Source organism: Marmota flaviventris, chromosome 10, assembly GCF_047511675.1.
Source record: "Marmota flaviventris isolate mMarFla1 chromosome 10, mMarFla1.hap1, whole genome shotgun sequence".
In the NCBI taxonomy this organism is placed as follows: domain Eukaryota; kingdom Metazoa; phylum Chordata; class Mammalia; order Rodentia; family Sciuridae; genus Marmota; species Marmota flaviventris.
In genome coordinates this window covers 51005360-51023540 of record NC_092507.1, presented here as the reverse complement: position 1 = coordinate 51023540, position 18181 = coordinate 51005360, and the positions used below count along the sequence as shown (strand labels likewise).

The following is an 18181-nucleotide window of genomic DNA, read 5'->3' as shown; positions in this document are numbered from 1 at the left end:
CCTTTTAATTATTTTAGTTCCTTGCAGGAAAATAGGTAAACATAGTTGCTGTAACTGAGGTATTTTGTTTAGGAATCACAGTAAGGTAATTTTTTATAGAAAGATAGCACCAGGGGCTAGCTCTGTGGTAGAGCGCTTGCCTGGCATGTGTGAGGCACTGGGTTAGATCCTTAGCACCAAATAAAAATAAATAAAGGTATTATGTATCTGGCTACAACTAAAAAAAATAAAAAAAAAATACCACCAGAGTTAGAAAACATATTATTTAATGGCAGAAATTAACTTGTTTTGAGACATTTATACAAGATAAAACTCCAGTCAGAGGTGAGTTTTCTTTTCCTTTTTTGGGAGGTACTGGGGATTGAACTCAGGGGCACTTGACCACTGAGCCACAACCCCAGCCCTATTTTGTGTTTTGTTTAGAGACAGGGTCTCACTGAGTTGCTTAGAGCCTTACTTTTGCCCAGCGAAGTTTTCTTTTATATATATATTTTTAGTTGTAGATGGACACAATACCTTTATTTTATTTATTTTATGTGGTACTGAGGATTGAACCTAGTGCCTCACACATGCTAAGCAAGAGCTCTACCACTGAGTTACATATAACCCCAGCCCAGTGAGGTTTTCTTGTCCTTGCTGATTCCTCAAGGAGGTTTTGAAGAGTGAGTGCCTGACACAAGAAGCCAAATTTTTGATACTTTCCTATACTTCTCACCATATTTTTATACTTTTTTTAAAAAAATTTTTTATTGTTGGTTGTTCAAAACATTACATAGTTCTTGATATATCATATTTCACACTTTGATTCAAGGGGGTTATGAGCTCCCATTTTTACCCCATATACAGATTGCAGAATCACATCAGTTACACATCCATTGATTTATATATTGCCATACTAGTGTCTGTTGTGTTCTGCTGCCTTTCCTATCCTCTACTATCCCCCCTCCCCTCCCCTCTTCTCTCTCTGCCCCCTCTACTGACATTCATTTGTCCCCCTTGTATTATTTTTCCCTTTTCCCTCACTTCCTCTTGTATGTACTTTTGTATAACTCTGAGGGTCTCCTTCCATTTCCATGCAATTTCCCTTCTCTCTCCCTTTCCCTCCCACCTCTCATCCCTGTTTAATGTTAATCTTCTTCTCATGCTCTTCGACCCTACTCTGTTCTTAGTTACTCTCCTTATATCAAAGAAGACATTTGGCATTTGTTTTTTAGGGATTGGCTAGCTTCACTTAGCATAATCTGCTCTAATGCCATCCATTTCCCTGTAAATTCTATGATTTTGTCATTTTTTAATGCAGAGTAATACTCCATTGTGTATAAATGCCACATTTTTTTTATCCATTCATCTATTGAAGGGCATCTAGGTTGGTTCCACAGTCTTGCTATTGTGAATTGTGCTGCTATGAACATCGATGTAGCAGTGTCCCTGTAGCATGCTCTTTTTAGGTCTTTAGGGAATAGACCGAGAAGGGGAATAGCTGGGTCAAATGGTGGCTCCATTCCCAGCTTTCCAAGAAATCTCCATACTGCTTTCCAAATTGGCTGCACCAATTTGCAGTCCCACCAGCAATGTACAAGTGTACCCTTTTCCCCACATCCTCGCCAGCACTTGTTGTTGTTTGACTTCCTAATGGCTGCCAATCTTACTGGAGTGAGATGGTATCTTAGGGTGGTTTTGATTTGCATTTCTCTGACTGCTAGAGATGGTGAGCATTTTTTCATGTACTTGTTGATTGATTGTATGTCCTCCTCTGAGAAGTGTCTGTTCAGGTCCTTGGCCCATTTGTTGATTGGGTTGTTTGTTCTCTTATTGTCTAATTTTTGGAGTTCTTTGTATACTCTGGATATTAGGGCTCTATCTGAAGTGTGAGGAGTAAAGATTTGTTCCCAGGATGTAGGCTCTCTATTTACCTTTCTTATTGTTTCTTTTGCTGAGAAAAAACTTTTTAGTTTGAGTAAGTCCCATTTGTTGATTCCAGTTATTAACTTTTGTGCTATGGGTGTCCTATTGAGGAATTTGGAGCCCGACCCCACAGTATGTAGATCGTAGCCAACTTTTTCTTCTATCAGACGGCGTGTCTCTGATTTGATATCAAGCTCCTTGATCCATTTTGAATTCACTTTTGTGCATGGTGAGAGAAAGGGATTCAGTTTCATTTTGTTGCATATGGATTTCCAGTTTTCCCAGCACCATTTGTTGAAGATGCTATCCTTCCTCCATTGCATGCTTTTAGCCCCTTTATCAAATATAAGATAGTTGTAGTTTTGTGGGTTGGTTTCTGTGTCCTCTATTCTGTACCATTGGTCCACCCGCCTGTTTTGGTACCAGTACCATGCTGTTTTTGTTACTATTGCTCTGTAGTATAGTTTGAATTCTGGTATCGCTATACCACCTGATTCACACTTCCTGCTTAGCATTGTTTTTGCTATTCTGGGTCGTTTATTTTTCCATATGAATTTCATGATTGCCTTCTCTATTTCTACAAGAAATGCCATTGGGATTTTGATTGGCATTGCATTAAACCTATAGAGAACTTTTGGTAATATCGCCATTTTGATGATGTTAGTTCTGCCTATCCATGAACAGGGTATATTTTTCCATCTTCTAAGATCTTCTTCTATTTCTCTCTTTAGGGTTCTGTAGTTTTCATTGTATAAGTCTTTCACCTCTTTTGTTAGGTTGATTCCCAAGTGTTTTATTTTTTTTTTTGAAGATATTGTGAATGGAGTGGTTGTCCTCATTTCCATTTCAGAGGATTTGTCGCTGATATACAGGAATGCCTTTGATTTATGCGTGTTGATTTTATATCCTGCCACTTTGCTGAATTCATTTATTAGCTCTAATAGTTTCTTTGTAGACCCTTTTGGGTGTGCTAGGTATAGAATCATGTCAACTGCAAATAGTGATAATTTAAGTTCTTCTTTTCCTATTTTTATGCCTTTAATTTCTTTCGTCTGTCTAATTGCTCTGGCCAGTGTTTTGAGAACTATGTTGAACAGAAGTGATGAGAGAGGGCATCCCTGTCTTGTTCCAGATTTTAGAGGGAATGCCTTCAATTTTTCTCCATTCAGAATGATGCTAGCCTGAGGCTTAGCATAGATTGCTTTTACAATATTGAGGTATGTTCCTGTTATCCCTAGTTTTTCTAGAATTTTGAACATAAAGGGATGCTGTACTTTGTCGAATGCTTTTTCCGCATCTATCGAGATGATCATATGGTTCTTATTTTTAAGTCTATTGATGTGGTGAATAACATTTATTGATTTCCGTATATTGAACCAGCCTTGCATCCCAGGGATGAATCCTACTTGATCATGGTGCACAATTTTTTTGATATGTTTTTGTATCCGATTCGCCAGAATTTTATTGAGGATTTTTGCATCTAGGTTCATTAGAGATATTGGTCTGTAGTTTTCTTTCTTTGAAGTGTCTTTGTCTGGTTTAGGTATCAGGGTGATGTTGGCCTCGTAGAATGAATTTGGAAGTTCTCCCTCTTTTTCTATTTCCTGAAGTAGCTTGAAAAGTATTGGTATTAGTTCCTTTTTAAAGGTTTTGTAAAACTCTGCTGTATACCCATCCGGTCCTGGGCTTTTTTTAGTTGGTAGTCTTTTGATGGTTTCTTCTATTTCCTCAATTGATATTGGTCTGTTTAGGTTGTCTATATCCTCCTGACTCAATCTGGGCAGATCATATGACTTAAGAAATTTATCTATGCCTTCACTATCTTCTAATGTATTGGAGTATAAGGATTCAAAATAATTTTTGATTATCTTCTGTATTTCTGAAGTGTCTGTTGTGATATTGCCTTTTTCATCCCGTATGTTAGTAATTTGAGTTCTCTCTCTTCTTCTCTTTGCTAGCATGGCTAAGGGTCTGTCGATTTTGTTTATTTTTTCAAAGAACCAACTTTTAGTTTTGTCAATTTTTTCAATTGTTTCTTTTGTTTCGATTTCATTAATTTCAGCTCTGATTTTCATTATTTCTTGCCTTCTACTTCTTTTGCTGTTGTTTTGCTCTTCTTTTTCAAGGATTTTGAGATGAAGTATGAGATCATTTAAATTGTTAAGAAAATTATTAAATATAATGAAAAGGAAAGGTGAAAGTAAACAAACAGATCTGTTAACCTTCTTTTTTGTTTACATATTAAAACAATCCTCAACAGTTGTTTACCCAATATAAATTAAACCATATAAATCACGTGAAAAAAAAATATTTGGATCCATTTTATCATGAGCGCTCATCATATATGATATATGGACATTCAAACATATAACACAAAACACAAGTGTGCACACATAACATAATACATACAACACATAACATTATAGTAAAGGCCTTATAACTTTTTACAGGTGAAATCTCCATTGCAATGTTTAAAAACTCTATAGTCAAAAAATAGAACTGATCAGCAAAACATTAACCTAGGTCTGTATGAGCTCAAAAAACAAAATAGAACTTCATGATATGGCAAAGGGCAATAATAAAATAGATATTGAAAAAAGCATCCTGGTTCTGTTGCAGATGTAAGAATAGCCAAACTGGAGTTTTGGATATCAGTTGTTATGGATTTGAGCCAAATCATCTTCTTTTTGGTCTGTAGAAATCGCTTTAGTTAATCTTTCTGGAATCCAAATCGGCTGCTGTTCTCCCTGTGGAAACACATAAACAGACTCCCGACTCCAGACAATCACTGGGTCAGGACCTTGGTTAATCTCTCTGGAATCCAAATCGGCTGCTGTTCTCCCTGTGGAAACACACAAACAGACCCCCGACTCCAGACAATTACTGGGTCAGGACCTTTCCATTGTCCTGTTAGAATATCCTTCCAAAGTACCTTGGGCTTATGCACATTTTTTGGACACATATGCCTTTCCGCAGCACTAAGTCCTGATGAATCCAAATTTAAAAAGTTTAGAGTAAAAAGGGTTATTTTAAGTTTATCTTTGGGGAATATATACCCCTTCCCAATTCCTTCTTTTTGATTTAATAAGTACATTTTAATAGTTTGATGAGCTCTTTCAACTATGCCTTGTCCCTGTGGATTGTATGGGATTCCTGTTATATGAGTAATGCCAAATGTTGAGCAAAATTGTTTAAAAGAGGTAGAAGTATAACCAGGGGCATTATCTGTTTTTAACTGTTTTGGAACACCCACAGTGGCAAAATTTTGTAAGCAATGAGCTATAACATCTTTAGTTTTTTCTCCGGCATGAAGGGAGCCCATCAAAAATCCAGAAGAAGTATCAACTGTAACATGCAAATATTTTAATTTTCCAAATTCTGGCAAGTGTGTGACGTCCATCTGCCAAATATGGTTAGGTATCAATCCTCTAGGATTGACTCCAAGATTAACTTGTGGTAAAAAGGTCACACAATTTTGACATTGTTTTATTATTTGTCTAGCTTGTTCCTTAGTTATTTTAAAACGCTTTTGTAAAGTATTAGCATTGACATGGAACTTTTTATGAAAATTTATAGCTTCTTCTAGTGTAGAGAAAATATGTATGTCATGTGTAGTTTTATCTGCTAAATCATTGCCCAAACTAAGGGCTCCAGGCAATCCTGTATGTGCCCTGATATGTCCTATAAAGAATGGATCTTTTCTGTCCCAGATTAGACTTTGTATAGTGGAAAGCAAAGAGAAAACAGTAGAAGAAGGGGAAATCCTACCAGCATCTTCAAGAGATACTATAGCATTAACTACATACTGACTATCAGAAAATAAATTAAATACAGAATCTTTAAACATCACAAAAGCTTGTAAAACTGCATTAAGCTCTACCTTTTGAGCTGATTGTTTGGGTACTAAAAATGTAAAAGTTTGATCAGGGGTAACTACTGCTGCTGTACCATTATTTGACCCATCAGTGAATATATTTGGAGCATTCATGATAGGTGTTTTTCTTGTCATTTTTGGAAAAATTACAGGATGCAATGCCCAAAAAGACAATAAAGGATTAGATGGTAAGTGGTTATCAAATGAAACATTAGATTTGCACATGATTATTGCCCAAGTATTTAACTCATTAGCTAACTCATCAATTTGATTCATAGTATATGGAGTAATAATTTTATTGGGAGAAATTCCAAACACTCCCTTTGCTGCTTTTATTCCTTTGAGTATTAATTGTCCTACAGCCTCAGGATACCTAGTAAGAATAGTGTTAGGAGAATAAGATAAATGTATCCATAATAATGGACCTTCTTGCCAAAATACTCCTGTAGGAATATTTTTTGTTGGTAGTACAATAAATAATAAAGGCAAACTTATATCAATTCTATCCAAATGCATATTTTCCATATATGTTTCAATGATTTTTAATGCCTTTCTTGCTTCAGGCGTTAACATTCGGGGTGAGTTTGGATCTGATGGACCTTTTAGGATATCAAATAAAGGTCCCAACTCTCCTGTTGGTATACCTAAATAAGGCCTTATCCAATTTATGTCTCCTAATAACTTTTGAAAGTCATTAAGTGATTTGAGTTGATCTACTCGTATTTGAATTTTTGGTGGACGGACCATGGTTGAGGATAATAGAACTCCTAAATAATTAATTGGAAAATTTAATTGTACTTTATCTATTGCTATCTCTAGATCATAATTTTTTAATAAGTTTGTAAGTGTGGCATAACATTCTAGCAATGTGTTTTTATCTTTGTGTGCTAATAATACATCATCCATATAGTGAAATATTTGTAGTTCAGAATTTTGATTTCTAAGTGGCTGGATTGCTTTGTTAACATAAATTTGACACATAGTTGGGCTGTTAGCCATCCCTTGAGGGAGTACTTTCCATTCATATCTCTGATCAGGACCTTCATGATTCAGTGCAGGGATAGTAAATGCAAAACGTGGACTATCCTCAGGATGAATTGGAATTGAAAAAAAACAATCTTTAATATCTATAACTAAAACATACCAGGTTTTTGGCAAAGCAGACAACTGAGGAATCCCTGATTGAGCAGGTCCCATAATAACCATCTCATTATTAATGGCTCTTAAATCTTGCAATAATCTCCATTTACCAGATTTCTTTTTGATGACAAAAATGGGAGTATTATGGGGAGATACAGAAGGTTGTATATGTCCTTCCGCTAATTGTTGTTTGACCAGGTCATGGGCTGCTTGTATCTTTTCTTTAGTCAGGGGCCACTGAGGAACCCACACTGGTCTTTCTGATTTCCAAGTAATTTTTATTGTCTCAGTGGCCCTTTCTGAAAATCCAACCCATGTCTGTCTGTTCCTTGATCTATTTGTATTGGTGCTGCTATACCTTGTTCTTGTTTTTCTAATCTTTTTCCTTTCCTAAAACCTTGTCTAGTCATAATAGTGGGTGCATTTTGGTTGATGTTATTTGTTAATGTCAAACCTAATTGATCTAGGACATCTCGTCCCCATAAATTTACGGGAAGATGATCCAATACATATGGCTGTATAGTTCCTTCACATCCTTCAGGATCCTTCCAATCTAATACCATTGCACTTCTATGGGGATTAGTCGCCACTCCTAGGCCTCGAAGCGTTTGAGTGGCTTGTTGTAATGGCCAATGTTTTGGCCATTCTTGACGAGAGATGATGCTAAGGTCTGCACCTGTATCCAGTAGCCCATTAAATTCATGTCCTTGAATATTTAGTTTTAGCATGGGGCGAGAATCTAAATTTAAAGAAAGCATAGCCCAATCTACACCTGTGGAGCCTAATCCCTTGGAACCTCTTTCTACAGTACGACTGGAAAATTTATCATGTAGGCTGGGTATTATTAGTACCTGTGCTATTCTATCTCCTGGTGAAATTACTGATATACCCTTTGGAGAACTGGCTATAATTTTTATTTCACCTTCATAATCGGGATCAATTACCCCAGGACTTATCATAAGTCCTTTTAGAGTAGAAGAGCTGCGTCCCAATAATAAGCCTACTGTTCCTTTGGGAAGAGGTCCTTTCACCCCTGTGGGAATGATTTGAACTCCCATCTCTGGAGTTAGTACTGCTCTGGCGGAGGCGCAGATGTCCAACCCTGCGCTCCCTCTGGTTTGTCTGATGAGGGATCTGATGGACAATGTGTCCTGGGCACTACCCTGATGGGGTTGCTGGGTTCCTCCAGTGCTCCGTATATTTGTGGTTTTGGGCCCCGGAGCATTGGGCCCCCTTGTCCATTTTTTGGCAATGGAGCCTGATGCCTTTCTCCACGATATCGTGGATAAACACCTGGTCCTTGTTCGTTTTTTGATAATGGAGTACCCTCTATGGTGGTTTGAGAACGGCATTCATTAGCCCAATGTCTCCCTCTACGGCATCGTGGGCAAATACCTGGTATTCTACTCCTTGGATACCTAATTGTGTTAAACCCTCCTCCAATGGGGCAATTCCTTTTAAAATGTCCTGTTTGTTCACAATTGTAGCATGTTCTTGGCCTGGCATCTAAAGCCTGTTTTACTGCAGCTGCCACAATTTGCCCTTGTTCATTAATGTCTCTGGCATCTAAAGCCTGTTTTACTGCAGCTGCCACGACTTGCTCTTGTTCATTAATGTCTCTACATAATTTAATATATGTGTTTAAATCTTCATGTTTCCATGGTCTAATGATATCTCTGCACCAACGATTCGCTTGCTCATAAGCCAGGTGTTTTAGTAATGGCATTGCTTGTTCTGTATTCCCAAAAACTCTGGTAGCTGTTTGAATAAGCCTATCTACAAATTCAGCATAAGGTTCATTAGCTCCTTGTATTACCTTAGATAATTGACCTTGTAAACCTCCATGTCCTTGTAAAGTCTTCCATGCCTTAATTGCATCTGCAGCAATTTGTGCGTATACGCCAGGATCATATGCAATTTGTTGCTGCTGATCCTCATAAGGTCCCTTTCCTAACAACATATCTAGATTTCTCTGAGGATAACCAGCTGCTGCATTTCGCCTAGCCGTCTCCTTGCAAAATTCCTCATTGGCAACCTTCCATAACAGGTATTGTCCTCCATTTAGCACAGCTTTACACATATTAGCCCAATCTGCTGGCGTCATGTTCAAGTTGTTAATGGATTCGACCAAGCTTACAGTGAAGGGTGCTTGAGGATCATAGGTTGTTACAGCCTCTTTTAGCTGCTTCACTGTTTTGAAATTTAAAACTTGGTAAAATCGCTGCCCTCCTGCCTCAAATACAGGGCATGTTAATATTTGAGATCTTGTCTCAGGATCCCAACTATCAACTGCGGGGGTTGGGGACCTCCCAGCATATGGAGGTGGTCTTGTTAGTTGGACACTTACGTCCTCTGGTGATAGAAAGGTGTTAGTAGCAGTCTCCTGTAGAGGTGGTGCTGTTGGTTGGACACTTACACCCTCTGGTGATAGAAAGGTGTTAGTAGCAATCTCCTGTTGTAACTTTCCCCCTGATGGCTTTTTCTGTTTTACACTTTCTTTCTCTGTCTGACTAACTTGAGAGGCCTTCTCTTTTACTTGAATCTTTTCCTCTGTCTGACTAACTTGAGAGACCTTCTCTTTTACTTGAATCTTTTCCTCTGTCTGACTAACTTGAGAGACCTTCTCTTTTACTTGAATCATTATGTCTTCTCCTTCCTCTACCATTGTCTGAACTGAAGGCTTTGGACTAAGCAAACAAGATACGAATGTCCACAATGGCAATGTGCCAACTGGCAGAGTCCCTGGGCTTTTCTTTTCTATTCTTTTTAAATCTTCACCATGATGGTTCCATTGTGATATATTTAACAACTCCTCCTTAAAAAGCCATGGGCTACATTTTTGTATTGTATCAACGTATGCCCTGACTGCTACTGATTTTACTGGGATGCCTCCTTCCTCTAACAATTTACTTAACACTCTTTCAGTTTGTTTTTTACTAATTTCTGATCCCGTATTTCTACTATAATACAACCCAACAAGATGACGCCAAACAAAACCGAGACAGAATGAAATAAAAAGGGAACAACAAAAAGTCATTATAGCCTTTCTATCCTCCTGACATGTGCATCCGTCCTTTCTCCCTATCTGTTCCTCAGACGTAAATAGTTTTTCCTCAGATGTGAGCGGTTTTTCTTCCGTCTCACTCATCTCCAGGGACAGGCAACTTAAAACAAAAGTGAAACAAAATAACAAAAGAAGAATCTTAAAATGGCTACCCATCCTCTCGCCCTGCCCTCAGGGGCGAGCAGTTCACTTACCCTCAGTCGCTCCCCGTGCGAGCCACCAGATGCCGCAGTCTGGCTGGGCACAATCAGAAGCCACTTGTCAAAAGAAACTAACTTTATTTTTAGAACCAAACACGCCAAACAAACAGCCTCTCAGGAAAAACCCCTCAGAGCCCAACTGCCACCATCAGCTTTTCACAAGCCTCTCTCTCCCCCCACAAGCTTCTCTCCACCTCCCACAATCCTCCTGCTCTTCAGGCCGATTGGCTGGGTCACGTGGGCGGAGCCAAAAAAGTCCCCCAATGAGCAGCTCCGTGGTCTGAAAGGGCAGGGAAACAGTCCAATGAGCATCACCGCAGAGGAGCCAATCAGCTAGATGTTGCTGGGGCCGAGGAGCCAATCAGCTAGATGTTGCTGGGGCCGCTGTGAGCCAATCATCAGCCGGCAGCTGGATTGCTGGCAGCTGGAAGTTTGCTGGGGCCCCTTCGGCTGTGGCTCTCAACAGTTTCGATTTCATTAATTTCAGCTCTGATTTTCATTATTTCTTGCCTTCTACTTCTTTTGCTGTTGTTTTGCTCTTCTTTTTCAAGGATTTTGAGATGAAGTATGAGATCATTTATTTGTTGGTTTTTTCTTTTTTTAAGGAATGAACTCCAAGCAATGAATTTTCCTCTTAGAACTGCTTTCAATGTGTCCCATAGATTCCGATATGTTGTGTCTGTGTTTTCATTTATCTCTAAGAATTTTTTAATTTCCTCCTTGATGTCTTCTATAACCCATTGATCATTCAGTAACCTATTGTTCATTCTCCAAGTGATGTATGCTTTTTCCTTCCTTCTTTTATCGTTGATTTTCAGTTTCATTCCATTATGATCAGATAAGATGCATGGTATTATCTCTACTTCTTTATATTGTCTAAGAGTTGCCCTGTGACATAATATGTGATCTATTTTTGAGAAGGATCCATGTACTGCTGAGAAAAAAGTGTAACTGCTTGATGTTGGGTAGTGTATTCTATATATGTCAATTAAGTCTAGGTTATTAATTGTGTTATTTAGTTCTATAGTTTCCTTATTCAACTTTTGTTTGGAAGATCTGTCCATTGGTGAGAGAGGTGTGTTGAAGTCTCCCATGATTATTGTATGGTGGTCTATTAGACTCTTGAACTTGAGAAGAGTTTGTTTGATGAACATAGCTGCACCATTGTTAGGGGCATATATATTTATGATTGTTATGTCTTGTTGGTGTATGGTTCCCTTGAGCAGTATGTAGTGTCCCTCTTTATCCCTTTTGATTAACTTGGGCTTGAAATCTATTTTATTTGATATGAGTATGGACACTCCTGCTTGTTTCCGAAGTCCATATGAGTGATATGATTTTTCCCAACCTTTCACCTTCAGCCTATGTATGTCTTTTCCTATCAAATGCGTCTCCTGTAGGCAGCATATTGTTGGGTCTTGTTTTGTGATCCATTCTACTAGCCTGTGTCTCTTAATTGGTGAGTTTAAGCCATTAACATTTAGGGTTATTATTGAGATATGGGTTGTTCTTCCAGCCATATTTGTTTATTTATGTTACTAAACATGGTTTGTTTTCCTCTTTGATTATTTTTCCCCCCTTTACTGTCCTACCTCCCACTGTTGGTTTTCATTGTTATTTTCCATTTCCTCTTCCTGTAATGTTTTGCCAAGGATGTTTTGAAGAGATGGTTTTCTAGCTGCAAATTCTTTTAACTTTTGTTTATCGTGGAAGGTTTTAATTTCAACTTCCATCCTGAAGCTTAATTTCGCTGGAAACACAATTCTTGGTTGGAACCCATTTTCTTTCAGTGTTTGAAATATGTTATTCCAGGATCTTCTAGCTTTCAGAGTCTGTGTTGAAAGATCAGCTGTTATCCTGATTGGCTTACCCCTAAATGTAATCTGCTTCCTTTCTCTTGTAGCTTTTAAAATTCTCTCCTTATTCTGTATGTTGGGCATTTTCATTATAATGTGTCTAGGTGTGGGTCTCTTATGATTTTGCACATTCGGCGTCCTGTAGGCTTCTAGGATTTGGGATTCTATCTCATTCTTCAAGTCTGGGAAGTTTTCTCGTATTATTTCATTGAATAGATTGCTCATTCCTTTGGTTGAAACTCTGTCCCTTCCTGTATCCCAATGACTCTTAAATTTGGTCTCTTGATGTTATCCCATATTTCTTGGATGTTCTGCTCATGGTTTCTTAACAGTCTTGCTGAGCTGTCTATGTTCTTTTCAAGTTGAAATACTTTATCTTCATTGTCTGATGTTCTATCTTCTAAGTGTTCTACTCTGCTGGTAGTATTCTCAATTGAGTTTTTAAGTTGGTTTATTGCTTCCTGCATTTCTAGGATTTCTGTTTGTTTGTTTTTTATAACCTCTATCTCCCTGTATAGTTGATCTTTTGCTTCTTGGATTTGTTTATGTAATTCATTGTTGAAGTGATCTTTCATTGTCTGATTTTGCTGTCTGATGTCTTCCTTGAGACTCCAGATCATCTGAAGCATGTATATCCTGAATTCTTTATCTGACATTCCATCTGCTGCAGCTATTACCTCTTCTAATGTTGAGTTGACCTGCATTGCTTGTGGTCCTTTCTTTCCTTGTCTCTTCATACTGTTCGCGTTCCTTTCTACTTGGTGAAACTGTTGTGCTATTGAATTTTCCCCCTATATATTTATATTGGTCTTGTATAGTTGCAAAGTCTCCCTCGCAGGCGCGGGCGGCGGCTCTGCCCCTCCTCCAATTGGGGCAATGTGCCTACCACGCCGGCAGGCCGCTGGGCCTGCTCTGCCGGTCGGTAGCAGGTCCGCCTACCTTGTATGCGCGGGCGGCGGCTCTGTCCCTCTGCGGGCCGCTAGGCTTGTTCTGTTGGTGGTCGCAGTTCTGCCTACTTTGCAGGCGCAGGCAGTGGCACTGCCCCTCTGCAGGCCTCTGGGGCTGTTCTTCCAGTGGGTCGCAGGTCCGCCTACCTTGCAGGCGCGGGGAGGGGGGCGCGGCTTTACCCTTCCTCAGGCCACTGGGCCTGTTCTGTCTGTCGGTTGCAGGTCTGGCCTGTTCTGTTGGTGGTCACAGTTCCGTCTACCTTGCAGGCGCGGGGGGAGGGGGCGGCTCTGCCTCTCAGCAGGCCGCTGCTCCTGTTCTGCCGGTGGGTCACAGGCCCGCCTACCTTGCAGGAGTGATTGGAAGCTCTGCCCCTCCGCGGGCCACTGGGCCTTTTCTGTGGGTGGTCACAGTTCCGCCTACCTGGCAGGCGCGGGGGGTGGGGGGCGGCTCTGCCCCTCAGCAGGCCGCTGGGCCTGTTCTGTGGGTGGTCACAGTTCCGTCTACCTTGCCGGCGCAGGGGGAGGGGGCGTCTCTGCCTCTCAGCAGGCCGCTGCTCCTCTTCTCATATTTTTATACATGGTGATTGTGTTACTGCTATTCCAGGGAAGGCTTGTTTGCAATTTTTATGTTTTGTCAAAAAGAATGTTTATAAACTTTTCTGAAATCAAACTCAGTGCAGGATCAAGGATATGTAACATGAACTTTAACAAAATAACAAATACTTATATGGGCTTCTTTAAAAGATTTAATGGCCTCCTCAATAAAGTGAATTGTTTTTCTTTTCACACAGAAGCTTTATATAATTTGCCCTTTACGTTCTTCTCAATCTGTTCTCCTTCTCAAAGATTTCATTTCCTCTCTAATTTTCAACTCTAACCTCTATTTGTCTTTTTCTTTTTCTTTCTTCCTTTTCTTTTCTTTCTTTCTTTCTTTTTTTTTTTTTTTTTGTGGTGCTGGGGATCAACCCAACATATTAGGCAAGTGTCCTACCATGTGCTATATATACCTCAGCTCTAATTATTTTCTCCATGTTCTTCCTTCTTCCCTTGTTCAGAGTTAGCCTTGTTTTTATTCTTTAATTTAAAAAAATATTTATATTGTGTTCTTTTTAGTTATACATGACAGTACATTACAATTTGAGATATTTTTACAAACATGGAGTACATCTTATTCCAATTAGGATCCCACTCTTGTGGTTGTACATGATGTAGAGATTCACTGTGGCGAATGCATATATGTACATAGGAAAGTTATGTCAGAATTACTCCACTGTCTTTCCTATTCCTGACCCTCTCCTTTGTCTTCATTCCCCTTTGTTGTTGTTATATATTTTTTTAAAATTTATAATTAATAGACTTTTCTGGGGAGAAGATTTAGGTTTGTGGAAAAATTAGTGGAATGTGTAGATTCCCTCCCTCTCCATGTTTCCCCTATTATTAATATTTTGCATTAGTGTGTTACGTTTGTTGTAAATGATGATCAATATTAATATATGTTATTATTAACTAAAGTCCGTAGATTACATTAGGGTTCACTCTTTGTGTTGTATATTCTATGGGTTTTGACAACATATAATGGCCTGTATCCACCATTACAATATTTTACAGAATAATTTTACTGCCCTAAATATACCTTGCTTTCTACTTACTCATTAATCTTTTCTTCTTCTCCCTCTAACCCCTGACAATCACTGTTTTCTTTTCTTTCTCCAGTTTTGCCTTTTCTAGTATGTCATATAGTTGGAATCATATAAAGCCTTTCCAGATTGACTTCTTTCACTTAGCAATATTCCTTTCATGGCTTGAAAGCTCATTTCTTTCTTTTTTTTTTTTTTTTTTTGCTTTAATTTTTAATTTTATTTTTTTTAGTTATACATGACAGTAGAGTGTATTTTGACATATCATACATATATGGAGTATAACTTCCCATTTTTGTGGTTGTACATGATATGGCATTAACAGTGGTCATGTATTCATATATGAACATAGGAATGTTATGTCTGATTCATTCTACTGTCTTTCCCATTCCCATCCTAATCCTACCCCTCCAATCCAATGAACCTCTACCCCTCCCTAGCCATTGTGAGTTAGCATCTGCATATCAGAGAGAACATTCAGTGTTTGGCTTTCTGGGATTGGCTTATTTCATTTAGCATGATAGTCTCCACTCCATCCATTTACCAGAAGATGCCACAATTTCATTATTCTTTATGACTGAGAAATATTCCGTTATGTGTATGTACCACATTTTCTTTATTCATTCATCTGTTGAAGAGCACCTAAGTTGGTTCCATAGCTTAGCTATTGTAAATTGAACTGGAAAGCTCATTTCTTTATATTGCTGAATAGTATCCTTTTGTATGGCTATACCACAATTTGTTGATCCATTCACTTACTGAAGGACATATTGATTGCTTCTGAGTTTTGGCATTATGCGTAACGACTTAGCCTTTTAAAACACAGATATGATCTAGTGACCTTCAAGTTACCTATAAAAAAAAATTGAGCTAATTCAGTATCTTGAACCTTAAACAATGATAACTTTTATCTTTGAATCAAAAATTTCTAATTGAATATTCATCTCATAACAGTGCACAGTAAATTTGTGTGGAATGATTAAGTGTAAAAGAAGAAAAAAGATATTAAAGAGAAGTAGGGGGAAAGATTATATATTAAATCTGGATAAGTTTTAGAAATTGAGGTTTTCTTGAAACTTACCTGGAAATTCTAATGGGAACCATCATGTTCATGGCTCTGAATTCAACCATTAACTTAAGAGCACTCCAAAACAAATGTCACCAAACTGGCCCAGAAAGTAGGACGTTTGAGTTTGTATCATTTTATGTTCTTGGAATGACAGGAAGAAAGTAGGGTTTATTTTGGGGAAAAAAGAATAAAAGACAAGTTTTATAAAAAAATAGAGAAATTTTATAGGGTAGAAGCTAGATATTGACATCAGGAATATAATTGCACAAAATCCATAAATGTTAGTCTTTGTTTTGTATTCACAAGTCACATTGTCTGCTTAATAAAACTCTTAACTAATATAATGGAGGACATTATTATAGGATTTAAGAATTACTGAATGTTTTGGTTTATAGGTTGGTGGAATTTGAGGAATATAGAGATTAATGACATAAATCCTTTTGAATATCTAAAATATTTTTGTTTTAGAAATGCTATTTATTTAAGTATATCAAAATGCTAGTGTACCCTTAAGAGTTAACAACTACCTTTGAAATCTTGGAAATTCTAAACCCTAATCTTTATTTTCCAAATAAAGGGTTCCAAATCTTCCAAATGAAGATATATCCTTTTTTTTTTTGAGTGGGGCGTACTGGGCAGTACCCTAGAAGCTCTCAGTTACTGAACCACATCCTCAGCCCTTTTTTATGTTTTATTTTGAGACAGGGTCTTAATAAGTTGCTTAGGGTCTTGCTAATTGCTGAGGCTGGCCTCGAACTTGGGATCGTCCTGTCTCAGCTTCTTAAATTGCTGGGATTACAGATGTGTGCCACCATAGCCAGCAAGATTTATTTTTAAATTGTGGTAGTGCCTTTGTAGTTTGCTCAGTTTGTTAGTAGCACTATATATTTCATAGGGCTTAAACATTCATTTTTTTTTTTTTTTTGAGTATCATATGTTAAATATATAGGGCTGGTGTTGTGGCTCAGTGGTAGAGCGCTTGCCTAGCATGTGTGAGGCACTGGGTTCGATTCTCTGCACCACATAAAAATAAATAAAGCTCCAACAACATCTAATAAAATATTAAAAAAATATATATAGAAGGAAAAAAGATGAATACGACCACTGCCTCTTTTTATAGAACATTACATGAAATGGAGTAAATAACTGGGAAGAAAATACAAGTTAGATTTTGGTAAATGTTTGAAGAGTTTATGTAAGTGTGGTATTTTTGGCTATAGTCTACAATAAATTTGCATGATGATCTTGGTATTTGTGTTTTACCCTTAAAACTAGTTAAGAATTGGGTTAGTCAATATAGGAGGGAAACAGTATTCTAGGAAGCAGTTATTTGGAAAGGACCTGAAAGGTTGGAGAAGTAAATTAGATTCAGAATATGGACAACTATTAATTTGGGGCATTATTGGTTAAGTAAAAATAGAATATGTTCCATAAAATGCCATATTGAAAAAAGCTTTATATAAGTTGGCTCTAACTTTTTATCATACATCAGCATAACAAAAATGTTTTAATGTAATTATAATATTTAGGTAATTATATATTTCCTATAATATTTTAAATTTATAGGCATTAATATGCTGAGATTTTGATTGTTCTTTAAGTGAATCTTCAATGTACTTCCTCCTATTTAAATAAAAAAAAAATGTATAGAATGTATTTGCTTTTTTTGTTTTAGAACTGTGGCAGCCGAAGTTAGGAAACAGATCTCTGGACAGTACAGTGGTTCTCCCCAACTGCTGAAAAACCTCAACATTGTTGGCAATATATCCCATCACACCACAGTAAGTAGCATGTTTTACAGGTATATTACTGGCAAGACCATGCAAAAGTAGAGGAAAGATAAGAGCCAATAAATTAGTTTCTATCACTGGTCTCAAAATTTTACTTGATGCTTTTTTTTTGGCAGGCTGGCCTGCCTGTCTGCCTGCCTGCCTTTCTTTCTTCCTTTTTTCTTTTATTTTCTTTCTTTCTGCTGGGGATTGAACCCAGGGCCTTGTGCATACTAGGCAAGTATTCTACCACTGAGCTATGTCCTCAGTCCAGTAAATACTTTTAGTAGGCTTTGTGTATTTTTTTTTAATGGCTACTATAAAAAATTACCACAAACTGGATGGCTTAAAGTAATAGAAGATTATTCTCTCAGTATTGAAGGACAGAAGTCTGAAGTCTGTATCACTGGACTGAAATCAAGTTTTTCAGGGCTACAATTCCCTTCAGAAGTTCTAGAGAGAATCGTTTCCTTGTCTCTTTCAGATTCTGGAGGCTTCTGGCATTCTTTGAGTCTTATGTCTTTAAGGCTAGAATCTTCAAATTTTTCTCAGATCCATCTTCATTTGGCTTTTTTCACTGTTTATATGACCCAAATCTTCCTCTGTCTTACTATAAGAATACATATGATTCCATTGGGGGCCCACCCAGATAATCTGTATTTTACGGTCCTTAATCCATGTGCAGAGACTTTTAAATTTTTTTCATACAAAGTAGTATAT

General features: G+C 37.8%; 1 protein-coding gene across 1 annotated transcript in view; it reads left to right on the top strand.

Moving 5' to 3' along the window:
- Window positions 1-18181, top strand: part of Dock7 (dedicator of cytokinesis 7) — a 212338-nt gene that overhangs the window by 17111 nt on the left and 177046 nt on the right. Inside the window, exon 2 of the mRNA XM_071617906.1 lies at window positions 17368-17473. Coding sequence (XP_071474007.1) covers window positions 17368-17473 — 106 coding nt within the window. The remainder of the gene's footprint in view (window positions 1-17367; window positions 17474-18181) is intronic.